Source organism: Psittacula echo (genome assembly GCF_963264785.1).
Source record: "Psittacula echo genome assembly, chromosome: 4".
Taxonomy (NCBI): Eukaryota; Metazoa; Chordata; class Aves; order Psittaciformes; family Psittacidae; genus Psittacula; species Psittacula echo.
Genome location: NC_137738.1, coordinates 84038592 through 84058115, shown reverse-complemented (window position 1 = coordinate 84058115; position 19524 = coordinate 84038592). Strand labels below are relative to the sequence as shown.

General features: G+C 38.8%; 1 protein-coding gene across 4 annotated transcripts in view; it reads left to right on the top strand.

Moving 5' to 3' along the window:
- Nucleotides 1–19524, top strand: part of MCPH1 (microcephalin 1) — a gene marked incomplete at its 3' end in the record, with an annotated part of 134652 nt that overhangs the window by 36456 nt on the left and 78672 nt on the right. For all 4 annotated transcript variants that reach the window (XM_080615409.1, XM_080615410.1, XM_080615412.1 and 1 more), the window contains 3 exons: nucleotides 8233–8270; nucleotides 11102–11264; nucleotides 18830–18907. In XM_080615409.1, the coding sequence (XP_080471535.1) occupies nucleotides 8233–8270; nucleotides 11102–11264; nucleotides 18830–18907 (279 nt within the window). The remainder of the gene's footprint in view (nucleotides 1–8232; nucleotides 8271–11101; nucleotides 11265–18829; nucleotides 18908–19524) is intronic.

Below are 19524 nucleotides of genomic sequence, written 5' to 3'. Positions count from 1 at the left end.
CGTAGCTTGCTTGGAGCCGGTATTTGCTGTGTTAGTGTTTATCAAGTGTGGGCCTTGGGCTAAGGTTCTTGTTTCACTGTATTTTACGGTAATGGCTTGTAATACGGGGGGGCTCCGGCAGCAGGGCGGGATGGACGTGGCCGTGGACTTGTACCTGGCCGTCCCGCTGCTCTTCACTGTCCTGGCCCTCGTCCTCGCCTCCGTCTTTGTGAGGCTGCGGGGAGCCGAGGGGGAGCGGCCCCGGGAGCCGGCGGTGGGCGAAGCGGCCCGGGAGAGCGGCCCCGGGGACCAAGCGGCAGCGGGAGCGGGGCCGGAGGCCAGGAAGAAGGCGGCTGCCGAGGAGGGGAAGGAGGCAGCAGCTGAGCAGCGGGAGGAGGCGGCGGAGGAGCCGAGCCCCATGGCCGAGCCCAGCCCCGCGGCAGCCGAGAGCATTCCCCAGCAGCAGCCCGCCGAGCTTCATGAGCCCGAGCCGCAGGAGGATGCAGGAGACCCCGCAGCACTTTCCAGCAAGGCAGAGGAGGAAGATCTGGACTCGGAAAAAGAGAAGCTGGTGGTGAGAAAGCCTTCAAGCACAACAGCTATACTAGCACCAGTGACAAGTACAGCAGCAGCATTTGAGAGTTTTGAAGGTTTTGAATGGCCTTTGGGTACCCTTGGGACCTGCCTGGTGATTGTGATGGGGATCACCATGTTGGCACACACACAGAGTGTGTTCTACCCACAACCATTTTGTCTGATCCCGAGAGTTAAGCAGAGTCAGGTTTGGGTCTTGTCTGGGTTTAGACAATACAGGGGGACCGAGGGGTTTTCCCCAAGACTGGACAGTCATGAGTGGTACGGTGTGTGGGACAGTATGGGCAAGTATCTAATCCACTGGGCCCCTCCAGTGCTTTGGAAGCGTCGGAGATGGAAGGCAGCTGTGTGGAGTCCCCGACAAGTTGCAGAGACTGCTGCAGGGGAGGGTGAATTATTTTGAGCCTGATGGGCCCATGGCACTTCAGGCCATCAGGGCAGAGATGCAACATAGAGATGGACTCATGATCAAGGGGTGGACTTTGCAATGGACCTCTCCTGCTCTGAAAGACTGTTACAAGAGATGGAGCCCACCATCATGGACCAAATGGTCTCAGCAGCTTTATAGGGATTGGTCTGTGCACTAAGATAAGAGTGCACTGAGATGAGAGCGAGTGTATATTGAAAATGTGGGATCTGAGCATGACGTGAATGGTATGGAATAAGGGGTGGATACTGTCCTGGTTTAGCAGTAGCAGTCATTTTTTCTACTCGTGCAGTGCTGTGTTTTGACTTTCGACCTGGGAATAATACTGATAGAGCTGATGTTTTCAGTTGCTGGTCAGAATGTTTACCTTGAGCAAGGACTTTGTGAGTCTCATGCTCTGCCAGGGAGGAGGAGAAGCCGGGAGGAAGCAGGGACAGGACACCTGACCCAGGCTGGCCAAAGAGGTATTCCATACCACAGCACGTCATGCCCAGGAGGTAGAACTGAGAGTTCCCGGAAGGGCTGGATGATGGCAGGGTGGGGGTGAGGTACCAGTTGGTGAGCGGTTGTGTTCTCTTGCTTGTTATTTCCTTTGTCATTGTTATTGTTGGTGGTGGCAGTAGTGATTTGTGTTATACCTTAGTTATTAAACTGTTCTTATCTCAACCCATGGGAGCTGCATTCTTTTGATTCTCCTCCCCGTCCCTCCAGGAGCGGAGGGAAGAAAGGTGGGGGGGGGGAAGTGGACTTCGTGGTTCTGATTTACGGCCTGGGCTTAAACCGCGACAAATTGTCACTAAATTTCTGTTCAGTCAACAGATTAGCATATTGGGTCTTTTTCAGAACCTTGTTCAAGAAATAGTGGCTTAAGAACATGGAGAATTTTGATTTTTGCCTTCATAGAATTAAGAAAAAAAACCTTCACTGTTTCTACCCTCCACACCACCCCTCCCTGAAGATTGGCAGGTATGGTGATTTTTGATCTGGAGACTATTTATGAAGTCTTATGTAAAGTCAGAACATGCTTTTTAGTATTACTTTTAGGCAAGTAGAAAATCACTCAAGAGCTACCATGGTGAACAGTAGATAGGGATAAGTACTAAGAATAAAATCCTAGAATCCCAAAGTATTTGACGGACTTTATTTAAAAGTCCATAGCATTCTTGGATTTGATAGTGGAAAGGAGGCTTAGGTGCAAGAAATGGATGCAACTCTTTCTGGTTCAGAGCATGAGGGCATAAACATTGTGTAAGAAGTGAGAGCATGCAGTCCGTACTTGAGATACATATCTTCTGCAATGATGTATGTATAACTTAAATCTACTTCCTGATAAATCACAATTCCTTTCTAGTTTTTGGGTACACTGTTAAATTTAATACTGAGGTCATAGCCATCATGCCAGAACACTAAACAACCCACTGGACTGCAGCTTGTTCGTCATCATCATCATTGGTGTAAAACCGTGCTATGAGCATGGACACCTTCCACTAGACCAGGTTGCTCAAAGTCCTGTACAGCTCAGCCTTGAACACTTTCAGGGATGGGCATCCACAACTTCTCTGGGCAGCCTGTTCCAGTATCTCACCACCCTCATAGTGAAGGATTTCTTCCTAATACCTAATCTATATCTACCCTCTTTCGGTATAAAGCCATTCCCTCTTGTCCTACCACTACATGCCCTTGTAAGAAGTCCCTCTCCAGATTTTTTTAGGTACTGAAATGCTGGACAGCCCCAGCTCTCTCAGCCTGTCTGCATAGGAGAGGTGTTCCAGCACTCTGATCATCTTCATGGCCATCCTCTGGATATGCTCCAACAGGTCCTTGTCCTTCTTTATGCCGGGGGTTACAGAGATGGATGCAGTACTCCAGGTGGTGTCTCACAAATGCAGAGTAGAAGGGGAGAATCCCCTTCCTCGACCTTTTGGTCACGCCTCCTTTTGATGCAGCCCAGCATACAATTGGATTTCTAGGCTGCAAGCACACATTGCTGGGTCTTGTTAAGCTTCATCATCCTTCCTCATCTGTATTCTTGCCAACAGAAGTTCTGGGGGTTCCTATGTCTGTGATTACAGGATTTCTCATTTTTTCTCATCTTTGTCAGTGAATGTAAGCTTATGCCCAGGCATCTGTCGTATCATCTTATTTTTCTATCTTCTTATAGCCTTCTTTCTTTGTTCTTCTTTCCCCATGTGTGTTGATTTAGTTAGGATGGGTGCATTTTTCACATCTTTCTAGGACCAGAACAGAGGTACTATATTTGGTCAAAAATTATAGTCAAAATTCAAGTTTGCAGCCAGAGGAAACTGGAAAAATATCAGTATCAAAGGCCTGATAAGAGGAGAAAGGCCAGCCAGAAAGTAAATTACAGCTCTGAATAACTGCTGTTTAAAACTACTGAATAGTAATCATTTGTTACGATTACCAATTATTTTCAGCTATGAACCACAATTACTCCAATAGAATAAACTAATGTAGCACAATTTATAGATTGTTTCTAAAAGCAGCCTTAAAGTTTCAGATCCTCATTACAACCTTCCTAGATAAAAGCAGAGTAAAATTAACTTGATTCTTTAATATTGTCATGCTGCTCATGGTTCTGGGTTTTTGGCTTATGTACTAGTAGGGCTGAAAATTGTTACTTTCAAAATACAGCTGTAAAGATCAAAAGTGAGTGTATGAGTTCTGAATCAATTTTAGAACCATCTGATGGGCCTACAACAGCCAGAGAATAAAAGGATTGGAAGAGTACAAAACAGATAACATAATAATCTTGTACTCTTGCTTACACTTTATTTGCATATGCATGCACTACTTTCCCCTGCCTCCTTCCCCCCCAGAAAAAGTCCTTTATTCCTGACATATTGGCCAAACCACATAGGATAATTATCTTGTTGAGTCCTGAATGTGAAGGTGTTTTTCTACTCCATCATAGCATATTTCTGAGTTTGAGAATACACTGAAGCTTATTTCAGAGAACTTCATTCAACTTTAAGATATATAAGGTACATAGCACTTGGACTAAATAATATACAGTTCAAAAGTGGTATTTATTGGTTGAAATACTTTCTTGAAAAATATATGAGGCCTGAGTTCTTGAACCAAAGACAAAATGTGATCTAATATACATAGTCTGGAAGGTAACCAGTCACAAATGTAAAACTGTTCCTGTGAAGTCAATTCTTAGTATGAATGCACTTTATTCTTGAGAAGTGGCCTGAAAAGCATATTTTATGGTCACATTTTAATTCATTTGTCACTTATGAAAAAGAACTTATGACACTCTTAAGGAAACAAAATTTGAGTTCACTTTCTTGAAAAGCAGATTGCACATGCCAGGACTTTTCTCTTATTGTCCTTCACCTCCAAGAAACACCTGCTAAAACTTTGAAGAAAGAAAGAATACATTTTGAGGTTGAATGACTCTTTTGTGGTGAAAGCCAGTTAATATACAGGAAGTTTCACGTTGTCTTTAAAGTACTGGGAGGAATTAGAAATACTTTTTCCTTTGAGCTACTGAAATGCATGTTTCATATTTCAGATGACTTAGAAAAATTTTGTTGTTGGCAAACTCTAAAGAAATACTTAGTGCAACTGTGCTCCTAAGAAATATATAAAAGAAAGCAAAAGATATAAAGGAAAACTGAAGCATGTCATTTTTAACAACCTGTATTGCAGGTCTAAAAAACATTTCAGAAAGAAGTGTGTTCTGATTTAGAGCACAGATATGCTCTTTCAGGATTTGGAGATTAATGATAAATAAAAGGACCATTTACCTTAATACTACCTTTTCCACTGTTTTATAAATAGTAATAACCCTGCTAAAGATGTGCATTCAAACTCATAATGATGCTCACCAGATGTATTTTTGCTGTCCAGAAAAGTAAATGCTAACTCAAAATTTTTTTCTTGCAATAAAGTCAACACGTAAAATAAATCAGACACAAAGAGCATAGAAGAAAAATTGCATAGCAAAGGGGTAAAGCAATTAAAATGTACAACTGAAAATTAAAACATAGTTTGGTGAAGTTTTCTGCTTGGTGACTGTAACTAAAGACGACTGCTTGTCTTACTGAAGCAATAAAATAAAATATTGTCTGCTTAGCAAATAACCTCTAACTTGCAAAAATGTGCAGTTCTGAATGCAGATGAAATAATAATTTGGAAGAAATGTAATTTATTCAAATTTCTACCTTTTGTATGCATCTTTCTGCACTCCTGTGTCTTTGAATCACTCTGGAGCACACTGACAGAAAATTTCCCCAGAATACTCACTGTACCATCTTCTATGCTATGTGTTGTAGCATAAAAGCTACGATTCAAAAGCTGACTGCAGGGTAATATCAGGACAGACTGCAGGTTTCCCATTTTGTATGCATCTAGTATTTTCACTTCCCTCTAGATAAGGTATAAAGGAACTGTTAGCATTTCTGCTCTGAAACTGAAGAAGCAGCTGCAGGATCTCAAGCTGCTCTGGCCCTTGGTTTATAGTAGTGCTTTTTGGTTTTTTACCCAAGTTTGGCAAAAGTAGTGGTCTGATTAGTAATACTTCCATGACACTTCATTTTTAAAAATTGTGAGGAATGGTGTTTTTCTGCACATTCTGAACTGGCACATCAGAATCTGGCTTTGGAGCTAGTACTGTACAAGGACCCCAAGAACCTAGTGCAATTCTTCTGTGTGGATTTAACTCTACACATCTAGCCAAAGAGCGTCACTCTGATGGCGGTGAGGCTTGGCTGAAAGAAAACATCATGACCATGCTGAAGCATACATATATGACATAGATGAGGTTTTATGCCCAGAAAGATTGAACAGAGAAGACTAAAACCTTGCTTTTCATCCGTGTTTTGTGCCTTTCCCATGCTGCCACTTCCCAGGATCCTTTAATGTCCAGGAGTTTGTACAAATCCAACAACATGTATTAAGACAGTATGAGGCATGGCCTCATTATTGTATAATGTGGCCCCATGTCCAATTTCAATCATATGACCAAACCTGTGCAGTAGGGTGCCTAATATTGCAGTCCTTCTGCCACAACAACCCTTACTCAGTGTCTTATTGGATGTCTTTTTGAACGTATATACTCAAATTTTGAGTTTATGTATTTAATATTAATGTTATGATAGATATGTTTATGTTGTTGCTTTTTTATTATTTTTGCTCAAACTCTTTGTGTATAAAATTCAGATGTGGAATTGAAGCTGTGAATTTATTTGAATTTCCAAGAGCAATTAAATGTGACTGCTTATTTGGAGTTGGGAGTAATGCATTTGAAAGTCTCTTGGCTAAGATTACAACAAATTTTGATTACAGTGCATATTATCTTCTCTTCAACTGTCAGGCTAGCAGTAGGCTAAGGCATCATCAGTAAGTACTGTTGGCAACAAGTCAGAATTTGGAAACAACATTCCAAAAATACTGCGAAGAATTTCTCTCGAAGAAATATTTCAATATAAAAGTTTCATCTTTTCTTCATTGGAAGTTTCATTCCATGTTATTGTTTTTTTACATTTTTACATTATATATATTTTCACTTCTGAATTGTTGTATAGCTTACATAATGTTGTCTGAGTTTATGTTTATCAAAAATTTAAAAAATTATTGAGTATGCTACATTGTGTTGCTTCTGAAGATTTAAGTAGTATCTAGTGTTTATGTTTTCCAAATATACCTAACCAGAGAATGAAATTACCATGTGTATGTTGAAAAGACTACTACTTATGTTATCTTCAATAGCTAACTTATCAATGCATAAATTGTTTTATGTATGTAAAGGTTGTCCATATAATGAACATTCATGGTGCACGCTATTAGTCTACAGTCTATTAGTCTAATAGTCTACAGAGGTAATTCCAAGGAGCTCCCTTTTTAAATGTGACAAATTGCTTAACCACTTAATGGAAAGCAGCTCTGTACTGGTGAGAGAGGATGGATGGAGTTGCATCAGAGTATGCTTTTTCTTCTATTCTGTGATTCATTACTGGGTAAAATGAGTTGCCCTCAAGTCTTTTTTGGTCTGTGCTACCAGCTGTAATCCAATTCAAAGTATTTTTGTGGTCTCAGCTCAGTATATTACTCAAAGGAAACTGAATTTTAGCAGAGATTTTGGAAGCTTACCACTTGTGGTTGTGGTAATACATAGGATGGGGTGCAGAAATGGGAATGATTATTTCTTATGGAGCAGTAGTTGTCTAGAGAAATAATTTGAAATTCATATATTGATTTTGAAAATTAGGAGACGTTGTTTGAAATAATTTTATAAAAGTCAGTTGATCTACTTTTTCTACAAAATTAAAATGTGTATGTACTGGTGCATGTTTATGTAGCTACAAGTAATTCTTAGTTCAGATTTTCAAAACCTCTTTTTACATGTATTTTTTTGACGACCATGTTATGTTCAGTTACATCTTTCTCTGATACTGCTAAAATTCATGTTCTGTCCTACCTTTATGCATGCTGGAGGCTTTCATTGTCATTTCTAATGAACAAAGGATACTTCTTTCTCTTCTTACTTCTTTAATACTAATTCTTAGAAAGCTGATTTGAAGTCTGGGGCAAACACTCCTACTTTGCACATGAGCTATAGAGGGTATTGCAGGAGAAGGAAGGGGTAATTTTTAGAGGTGTCTCAGAATTACTGGTTTAAGGATTGTTATTCACTAAGACAAGATTTAAGAGTGGAAGAATGTTTACTTAAAAATCTGGACTTAGAATACTGAAGTTGTGCCAAAAAAAACCCCAAAACTATCAAAATAAAATTATAATTTACAACAGATATACTCTTGTTTCTGCAGCATCTCAGCCAGTTTCTGCCTTTTGGAAGAAACTGGAAGAATTGTAGATTACAAGTTTTCTTTGTTCAAGGTAACCTGCCTTTTTCCTTTCCACCTAGTCTAAAGGAAAAGGCTGAGGACAAATAACATCCTAAATAACATTTCTATGGCATCGCAGACTGGAAATCCTTTTTCTTTTTACTAATGAAAACTTAATGTTCCTGTCTTCTGGTATATTGGATGCTTTAATACCAGATGTGATGAAGGGGTTTGATTCCTTCTCTGTCCTCAAAGTTCGATATTTCTAGTATAAGTGTTAATTAGTACAGCTCCTTCCTGAGGTGATACTGTAATTATGAAGTAGCTTAATTCTTTTGGAACAGTCTCTAATTTAAGGCTTTTTTCAAAGGGGAAAACTATGGATTTTTGATGTTTTGTTGTCTTTTTCTCTATCTCTAGCCAACAAGGACACTAGTTATGACAAGTATGTCTTCTGAGTAAGTATTAAACATTTTGGCTCTTTAGTCAGCACACCGTTTAAACTTGATGTTGATTATCTTTTTATGCCTATACAAAATAAGATTTATTTTTCAGGGCTGTGTGTTAAAATATTTTATTTCATTCTGTAGTCTAGCTAGAAACATGTAAATACATGTATATGTCATTGCTATTTATACTGTACGTGTATGTTTGTGTTGCTATGGTGCAGACTGAAGTAGGTGTCCCTTAGGTGAGCTCCACAGGGCTTCAGAGCAATAAAACTAAAAGCAAGTTCTTAATTTTTCTGAAGGAATTGTTTTATGTAGTAAAGAGCTCAGACTTTCAGCCCAAGACTTAGCTTTTCCCCCACAAATTTTATTTTTTTCTGTTTAAAAAGTCATAATCTGAAACATTAGTTTAAAATGTTTTCTTTCATGCAAATAGTTGCTGAATAAATATCAGTTGTAGGCTTTTTAGCCACTTAGTTTCAAAACATTAGAAGCAGCTGCCACTGCATATTTTGGGGGAGAGTTAATAATTTTCTGGCATGCTCTTATCATTCTCTTAAAAGTCTCACAGAGAAAAGAACATCCAACAAAAACACAATTCCATATTTTATACTACACTTGCTTACAGTTTTTCAAATTCTTTTTCAAAACTCAAGATATTTCTACTACCCACAGATCTGGTTTGGGTCTGAAATAATTGTATCTTGACAGTTATATAGATATAAGTGATCAGAAACAGCACTTAGTGACTATCCTTTTAGAAGTTCTTTGTAAATGGTTGTCAATAGTTGTTAATGAATATACTAATACATGTCAAAAACATAAAATGGAATTAATACTTTTCCTGTATTTAATGTGGCTGAATGCTAGTAACACCAAGACTATAAAATGCACTTTGCAAGGCATGTAATATGAGATCGCTGTGGGGGAGGTAAAGATAATAGTGCAGATCAGAGTAGTAGAAAACAGAGGCTGTGATCTTCCTAAAAGAGAAGAAATCGTGGCAGAGCCGGGGAAAAAGTTCTTTTGTTGAAAGAGGTCATTAATCTATTATTTCTTTTATGTTGCTTGTATGTTGATTTTTTCCCACTATCCAATTAATATTTCATCAAATAAAAATGTCTGGTGATAACAGTTGCTTTCTTCAAAACTTCTTTATTAAGATTGTGCTTTTGGCTGTCTACAATTGTAGTCATTCATCAACTTGTAAATAGGTGAAGGGAAAAGGACTGCTTCTGAAGGAACTACAGAACAGAAAATAGTCTTCCAAAATACAACCCAATGGCCAAAAGCCAATTCTGCTACCTAGTAGCTACAGCCTCAAAAGTAGTTCATTAGAATTTAAATTTTAAGATGCATGATGGTTGTGGTTTCATGGCATAGGGTTTTGAGATCATATTAAATGCTGCTCACTGATTTACAGCTAGCAACTACCCATTTTTCTGAATTACAAATTCAGGGAAATTTTGCTGTAAATCTGTATCCATCAGTTTTTGCAGCTGAAGGAAGTATAAACTGGTAAGTTTTCACTGCAGTTTGTAAGATATCTTAGATTCAGTTCTTGTACTACATGTCTTTTTCCTCTCATTGTAAGGAATTTTGTGTAGACACAGGAAAGAACTAAGAAAAGGTCCAGGTATAGCATGGAAATCTATGTCCTGAGTATGTAGTTTAAGCAGGGCCATGGGTTGCAGTCTTGCAAAAAGACTCACTTGGAAGGCTATGTCAAATTAAAGCTCATAAAATGCAAATAGTAAATATTCTAGTAACATTCAAAGCAATATCACCAAGGCCAGAATTCAAACTGGAATGAGGATCAGTGGTTTCATTTTCTTAATTGTCTCTACATACAATACCGTCTTTTGATTTGAGTGTGAAGTTAATTTGCTGCACTGTTTTTACTATTCATTTATTTGTTTGAAACATCTTTAAAATAGATTGCTGGATTCTTTGTAAGGATTTTTTTTTTCCCAGTTTTATTATGGTTCCCCTAAATAGTGTTCGTTTTAGCTGGGGTATTTTGGGAATTTTAACTGAGTTACTTTCTGTGGAGGGAAATGGGCTTTCAATTATAGATCTTTAATGATCATTTATAATCATGAATTATAAAAATAATTATCAATAAGAACAGTAAATTGTTCTTATATAGCAGCTTTTCTCTAGTTATACCAACATCTCACTGTTTTCACAATGACATATTTGTGTTCTTCAGTGTACCCATGTAGAGAATTCAAGTTAGAATTCCAGTTATAGGTGGCCATTCTGGATTTTAGATTTAATTTTATATATTTATTTATAATTGCATTTAAAGATAAGTGATTTTTGAATTGAAACATCGGTTCACATGTATGGCTAGAACTTTAGGACTTTCTCTACATTTAGACAGCATTTTCCTCAGATGCTGAAAATCTGGTGTTTCCTAATGAAAACTTCTTAGGAGTGCTGTGTCTAAATGTTTACATTTCCTGGTAATACCTTTTTGATAATACTATGAAAGCAACCATGAATGAGTCTCTATTGTACTAGGCACTGTACACAATATGTTAGATAATTCCAGACTCAAAAGCTTCTATTTAAACAGACAAGATAGATGTGGGGGACAAAAAAGCTTTGATGTGCAAGTAGATATGATTGTGTCATGACATAAAAGGGTCTGTTTGGACTCTGGGAAGGCTAATGAATTTAGGGCTAGCAAGTTGTTAGAGGCTCAGTGAGAAAAGGATAAGAAATGATTAGTGAGAAAATAAATGAAGTGAGTTTGAGTTAATTTCTGTTGTGTGTATATACTTTATAATCCTGCATATCCATACAACATTGTATGTTTTTTTCCCTTCTTTTAGGAAGCAAAATACAGTAATTCAGGTGGTGAATAAACTTGGAGACTTTTTGTTCTCAGATGATGTGTGTGAAACAACAAGTCATGTAGTTACAGGGAGTCCTCGTCGTACCTTGAATGTTATGTTGGGAATTGCTCGTGGCTGTTGGATTGTTTCTTATGAATGGGTAAGAAATGTTTTCTTTTAATTTCATTACTCAGTAAATTAAACATATTTTGCATTGCTAAAATATCAAGCATATAGCCAAGTTTGTGTCCATGCTACATACAATGGCACAATGTTCAGATATTCAGGCTTACCTAGAGTTAGTTCAGTAAGAAAAAATTCCTCTGTGTGAAGCTCTGTTACTGTGACTTACAGTCTTTCAGTACTTAGTATTACCAAAGTATTCCTGTATTGTACCTGGCATGTATTTTAGAAATGCCTGAACAGTTATCTCATGAATGAGAAACTCATGTCACATGCAGGTTTTATTTGATGAATTAAACGCTAAACAAATAATTTCTGGTCAATGTTAGATAAGTTCACATTATTCAATTTGAAAATTTTTATATATTATTTAATGTATCTGTTGTGCTCTGAAATAATCATTGTGTTCAGCATTGGTAAAAATGAAGGGGAATTGTTAGATATTTTGCTGCATAGTAGGGAAACTGAAAACTAAAAAAAAATAATAAGGAAAGCTATTTGTAGATGAAGAGTTTGGAGACTTTGTAGTTTAAAGAAATGGTTCCCAGACCACCAAATCAAATAATCACTGTATATCTTGCAGACTACCGCATAAAGTTACCAGACTGTCACTGTAAAGACAAGATAATCATGAATTTCTATACTGGGTCCAGCTGTGATTGAGTTAATTTTCTTCATCTTAGCCTGTATGATGTGTGGGTTTAGACTAGTGATCAAAATGGTGATGCTAACCCACCAGTATTTTAGTTGCTGTTCAGCAGTACATACACAGCATCAAGGTGTTCTCTGTTTTTCCATCAGCTGCCCTTTTGAGAAGGCTGGGGGTACACAGGAAGTTGGGAGGGGACTCACCCGGGACAGCCAACCCCAGCTGACCAAAGAGATTTTTCCATACCATCTGACATCATGCTCAGCTATAAAACTGGGAGGGGTTTTTCCAAAGCAGCTGTAGCTCATAGACTGGATGGGCTTCAACCTGCTGGTGGGAATGATAACTTTTACATCACTTGGAATTTTAACTTCTTTTTTTCCTTCCCATTCAATTATTAACTATCTTAATCTTAACCCATAAGTTGTTTGGGTTTAGGGGTTTTTTTCTTACTTTTGCCCATCCAATTCTCCCTATCCTGCTGGGGTGAGGAGTAGTGGCAGAGTGGAAGGCTTACCTGTCAGTCCAGGTGTCGTGGTTTAAGCCCAGGCCGTAAATCAGAACCACGAAGTCCACTTCCCCCCTACCTTTCTTCCCTCCGCTTCTGGAGGGACGGGGAGGAGAATCAAAAGAATGCAGCTCCCACGGGTTGAGATAAGAACAGTTTAATAACTAAGGTATAACACAAATCACTGCTGCTACCACTAATAGTAATAATGATAAAGGAAATAACAAGCAAGAGAATACAACCGCTCACCAACCAGTACCTCACCCCCACCCTGCCATGATCCAGCCCTTCCGGGAACTCTCAGTTCTACATCCTCGGCATGACGTGCTGTGGTATGGAATACCTCTTTGGCTAGTTTGGGTCAGGTGTCCTGTCCCTGCTTCCTCCTGGCTTCTCCTCCTCCCTGGCCGAGCATGAGACTCACAAAGTCCTTGCTCAGGGTAAACATTCTGATCAGCAACTGAAAACATCAGCTTTATCATTATTATTCCCAGGCCAAAAGTCAAAACACAGCACTGCACCAGTAGAAAAAATGACTGCTACTGCTAAACCAGGACAGTATCCACCCCTTATTCCATACCATTCACGTCATGCTCAGATCCCACATTTTCAATATACCATCACTTTCATCTCAGTGTACTCTTATCTTAGTGCACGGACCAATCCCTATAAAGCTGCTGAGTCCATTCAGTCCATGATGGTGGGCTCCATCTCTTGTAACAGTCTTTCAGAGCAGGAGAGGCCCATTGCAAAGTCCACCCCTCGATCATGAGTCCATCTCTATGTTGCATCTCCGCCCTGATGGATGGGCCCATCAGGCTTAAAAAAAATTCACCCTCCCCTGCAGCAGTCTCTGCAACTTGTCGGGGACTCCACACAGCTGGCTTCCATCTCCGATGCTTCCAAAGCACTGGAGGGGCCCAGTGGATTAGATACTCGCCCATACTGTCCCACACACCGTGACACTCATGACTGTCCAGCCTTGGGGAAAACCTCTCGGTCCCCCTGTATTGTCTAAACCCAGACAAGACCCAAACCTGACTCTGCTTAACTCTCGGGATCAGACAAAATGGCCGTGGGTAGAACACACTCTGTGTGTGTGCCAACATGGTGATCCCCATCACAATCAGCAGGCAGGTCCCAAGGGTACCCAAAGGCCTTTCAAAACCTTCAAAACTCTCAAATGCTGCTGCTGTACTTGTCACTGGTGCTAGTATAGCTGTTGTGCTTGAAGGCTCTCTCACCACCAGCTTCTCTTTTTCCGAGTCCAGATCTTCCTCCTCTGCCTTGCTGGGAAATGCTGCGTGGTCTCCTGCATCCTCCTGCGGCTCGGGCTCGCCGGGCTTGGCGGACGGCTGCTGGGCGACGCTCTCGGCCGCCGCGGGGCTGGGCTTGGCTGTGGGGCTCGGCTCCTCCGCCGCCTCCTCCCGCTGCTCGGCAGCTGCCTCCTTCCCGGCCTCCGGCCCCGCTCCCGCCGCCGCTTGGTCCCCGGGGCCCCTCTCCCGGGCCGCTTCGGCCGCCGCCGGCTCCCGGGGCCGCTCCCCCTCAGCTCCCCGCAGCCTCACAAAGACGGAGGCGAGGACGAGGGCCAGGACAGTGGAGAGCAGCGGGACGGCCAGGTACAAGTCCACGGCCACGTCCATCCCGCCCTGCTGCCGGAGCCCCCCCGTATTACAAGCCATTACCATAAAATACAGTGAAACAAGAACCTTAGCCCAAGGCCCACACTTGAAAAACACTAACACAGCAAAAACCGGCTCTAAGTAAGCTACAGCATACTGAAACTGTGATATCGAAAAGAACAACTTTGAGAACCAATAAATCAGCATTGTGCCTCGGTCAGATCTGTCGTTATCTCAACCCTTCGTGCCCCACGTTGGGCGCCAAACAGAACTGTCGTGGTTTAAGCCCAGGCCGTAAATCAGAACCACGAAGTCCACTTCCCCCCTACCTTTCTTCCCTCCGCTTCTGGAGGGACGGGGAGGAGAATCAAAAGAATGCAGCTCCCACGGGTTGAGATAAGAACAGTTTAATAACTAAGGTATAACACAAATCACTGCTGCTACCACTAATAGTAATAATGATAAAGGAAATAACAAGCAAGAGAATACAACCGCTCACCAACCAGTACCTCACCCCCACCCTGCCATGATCCAGCCCTTCCGGGAACTCTCAGTTCTACATCCTCGGCATGACGTGCTGTGGTATGGAATACCTCTTTGGCTAGTTTGGGTCAGGTGTCCTGTCCCTGCTTCCTCCTGGCTTCTCCTCCTCCCTGGCCGAGCATGAGACTCACAAAGTCCTTGCTCAGGGTAAACATTCTGATCAGCAACTGAAAACATCAGCTTTATCATTATTATTCCCAGGCCAAAAGTCAAAACACAGCACTGCACCAGTAGAAAAAATGACTGCTACTGCTAAACCAGGACACCAGGGTTAAGCCACAATTGCTCACTGTGATAATAGTGATTAACCATTCAATCTGATATTGCAGATGACAGTTTTTCACCTTTCCTTATCTTTTCAGAGCTAGAAAACTTAGCTGTTGGAATTTATATGGAAATAGCTCTTCATCTTACACATCTTATACTTTAAATTTCTTTGTTTCCTTTTTCTTATAAATACGTTAAAAATTAGCTGGTAAGCTGAAAAAAAACTCCTGCTGCATTTTTGTTTTCAGGATGTCTGGCACCAGTGTGAAGCATGTCCTTCATGATATACATGTAGTTATCTGAAGAAGTATACTTTGGGGTTTTCAGAAGTTCTAGGTTATTCATTTCCCTTGTAATAAAGGAGTTTGCATCCTTTGGTCACCAATTGAGTAATGTGCCTTTGTAACGAAAAACCCAATAGCGTCCTCAGTTGCATTAAGAGGAACATACTTCCACAGGGTGTTTGGACAGTCTACAGGTGCATTACAACCTGAACTACTCTATGTGTCTATGAATGAAACATATTGAAATATCTGCCCCACACTTAGCTTTGTATGGAGTTTTAAGTAACAACATATTTGCTCTGTTATTTTCTTACTACAGGGTAGTCAAACATAAAATCTGTATATATCCCTGAGAAAAAACATCTAATAACTACTAAGATAGCTAAAGATGTAGGTAACTACCACAAGAATACAGTAAGATAGTTTTCTATCTTTGTATATAAGGCATTGTTTGGAAATTCGTATTCAGGTAGTTGCTGTCTGGTAATTTCATTGTCCATTTTATGCACTGCACTTCTGTGAACCAATCCACGGTGAAAATATCAACACATGTTCCTCATAGTCCTATTGACTAGTAGCAATGCCAATTTTTTTCCTGCTTTCTTGGGTCCTCCATGACCAACAAGACTACATTCTACTAGAATCTGATACTTTCTTAATACTGCAATGTTATGAGCTGTATTTTATTAACTTCTGATACACCTATATCCAGCTTGATCCATACTGTACTGCTTTACCATTATATTTTAAGCTAAATCTTTTGCAACTGCACATTTGAAAACTTCTAGATAACTTTCTTCCCAATATGAACACGTTTATATTCAGAAGTATTTCAGCTTTTCTTAGTCCTTTTCCACATTCTAAGAAATAAGAAGATGCTGCTGACTTAGCAAAAGTAAGTAGTTTACTCAAGAATAATATTGCAAATCATAACTTTGGTTTGTCCTACATGAATCTGAAGCATTTGTTAGTGTTGCTATGAAAATATACTAGTTGAAAATCTGTCTCTGCCAAAGTCAGGAGCAAAATTTCAATGACTTAGAATGGAGAACTCTTGCCTTATACGTTCATGAAAACTGAATGTTCTAGTGAGTGATGACCTAATTATTTACTGTAGGACCTGCTCATGAACTCTGTATCTAATTTTCATGTAGGAAAGTATATAAGATGCCTTTGAACTCAATTCCAGAACCATGATAGACAAGCATTAATTCATCTTTCGTTAAGATAAACAAAATTAATTTCTAAACAAAATTCTGTAAATTATTATAAAAGGATTGATAGAAGTTGATACCATTAAATAGGCCTGGAAAATTAAATGGGATTACTTAATCATAACTAATCTTTTAGGTTTATGTTTTAATCTGTTTGGGTTGTTTGTAAGTTACTCTTGGTACAAACATCATTTTGTTACTATAAGGACACGATGTGCACAGCATGGTACATCTGTTCCTGCTCAAGATTATTTACAAAGAAATTATTTCCATGCAGCATGTGTCTAAGAATTGTGTTAGAAGTTACAATTTTCTTGGTTCAGTTAAAGTTGATTTATACTGTGATTAAAAGGCAAATGGCTTGGATAACACAATTCTTTTATTTGCAATATATACAGCTATAAGTATAAAGCTAACAATGTTCTTATTTTTATAAATAATTATTATAATATAATTCCAATATTCTCATTGCAAATTGTAAAAAGTAATTCTAAAAAATATACACAGGTGCCACCTTAAAATTTATAACTGAAAATTCAAAGTTGCAGTCTTAACTGTATGTTTTTAAGAAGTTTCTATACTTTTGTCGGCTAAAGCAGTATTAAGTTTGAATATTTTTTAAAGGTCATTGTTTTATTGATGTGCTTAACTCTTACTTTTAGGTTTGGTATGATATAATGACTACAAAAATTATTTCCTTTTTTTGTACAGCTGTTGCATTTTCAAATATTTGGTTGTGCATTTTCTAAAGTAAACAAAATATTCTTTGGATTTGTAATGCAGTTCAAGAAGTTTGAAGATGTGCTGCTTTTCATTATCAACAAAAAAAAAAAAATCACTATTCACTTCCAATATCCTGCAAAACTGAACACCTCCCCTCCCAAATAAAGCCATACTTGACACATCACACAAAGCACCAGCTTTTGTAGCAGTTCATATTGGAGATTGCTGGTTCTCTCTGAGAGTCATCGAGCATAAACTGCTTTGGACTAAAGGCTGTAGAAATTGGTTTTGATAACAAAAATTCTTTCTAAATTTTTGCAATTTGCCGCTTGTAGCAACAGATTTGGGGTAAAAGAGCTCTTTCCAGAAAGTTCTTTTCCTACTTATAATTAGGCTATTTTCTAAGATTTACATTGCTAGTTTATAATCAGTCTGTTCAGCTTAGAATCTTGTTTAGTTAGTCAGCTATACCATTGTAAAGGATAATTTTATCATGCTTCATGTCTATTACTCCAATTTTTGTCTAAGGTGAACTTATACTGCTTGCCAAATTTATGAGGAAAAGTTGTATAATTTAAATTAAAACTATACACATATATATATGAGGTTTTATGCATCTTCTGAAAGAATAAAAAAATACAGAATATTTCAGTTAATTGTGAATCAAGCATAGGAATAATTTCATGCACTGATGAAACTCAGCTTAATCTAAGGTGAATGATGACGACAGCTTAATGATGCATGGCTGTGCTAACAGTAAGAAAAAGACATCATCTATTGAAATGGCTGAAGAACCATTTGACTGCCAGAGGTAGAATTATCCAAAACACAGACATTTACTTTCTAACAAATTTCTTGTATCCCATTTTGGCACTATATATAGACACTGCTTATTCACTTAATACTAGCCAGTGTTGTAGGAGTATCAGGGTATTGGTGGGTTGCTGTGGTTTTTAAGGTTGAACGTATGAATCGTATTGTCTCTCACTAGCTGGTGACAATGCTTTTTTTGACTCGTATTTAATGCATGCCAAATGGCAACTACAGGAAGGATGTTGCAAAGCTCAAGTGTCTGTAAGAGGAGAAAGTTGTAGAATTGTGTGACAGTGGACAAATTTGGCAAGGAACTAACCAGTCTTTTACCTGCATGAGAAGCTTTACAGCTTAGCTTACACTGATGAAGCCAATGAGGAAAATTAACTCCTCTTCCATTAGAGTGTGCTTCAGAATTTAGACAATCTAGAAATTAGTAACAAAATGCCCTTTGCATGACTCCAGGGCAGAGCCATGGTAGGTACTTCAATCTTCTTCCATTTTCCCATAAAGGCAACATTTCTACCACTTGAAGGGTGGTAGAAGCCACTCTTTGTGTGGTTTTTAATATTATAGTCTACCAGGTGCAACTTAGAATGATAAATTGTTTGGAAGAATGGTTTAGAAAATCAACCCAGGAAAAATGCTGGATGGAGTAGTTTTGGGAAAGATTATTAAAAATAATAATAGGGTTTTAAAATTTAATGTACCTATACATAGAAGTAGGACTTTGTTATTTTAATGGTTTCAGTTGTAAAATGAGCATCTTTCTGATTGCTTGATTTTTCAGCAAATCATTTGGTTCAGGTAAATGAAATATCAAACCGTTGCAACAGCACTGTTACTTCTAAATACACTTTCAAAGAGTTTGCTGGTTTAGAAATTAGAAGATGTCTACTTACTGCTTAATTTTTTTTAGGTGCTGTGGTCTTTGGAATTGGGCCATTGGATCTCAGAGGAACCATATGAGCTTTCATCTAGCTTTCCTGCAGCTCCCGTAAGTTTAATGGCCCTTTAAGCTTGTGAACTTTCTTTTGTGTGTCTGGAAAAAGATTAGCTGTCTAAATAGGCTTTGTGAACAAGAAGGCCTATTAAAAAAAGTATTTTTTTTAAGGCAAATACTGTAAGGAGTTTGTTTCTCCTTCGTCCACTAGTATTTGAAGTGTGTACAAAAACTTTGGTAGGCATGGAAAATGCAAAAAAATTGACCTACCAATTAATTGATTTACCAATTAACATCTGAATAAGTAGGTTCTTATTTTAGTATAAATGTTCTTTTATTTATTTGTGGTATATTTTATTTATATCTGTGCTTCTATATAAACTGGAGAGGAATGTTATCACCTTACAGAAAGATTATTCATGTCATGGACTCAGTATTTTCAGTTCAGAAATGACTTTGGCAATGCAAAATTACTGCGGGCTTCTAAAACTACTGTGCAGGTAAAATGAAGCATTTTTCCTGCCTTTAGTGATCATTCTCAAGTACTGAATTGTGAACCACTACAAAAGTATGTATGTGCAGACCAGAGTGTATCTGCACTCCATGTGTTGTAATTGATTAAATGGTAATTTTATTTTGGTTATAAACCAACTAAAATTCTAGCAGACTAC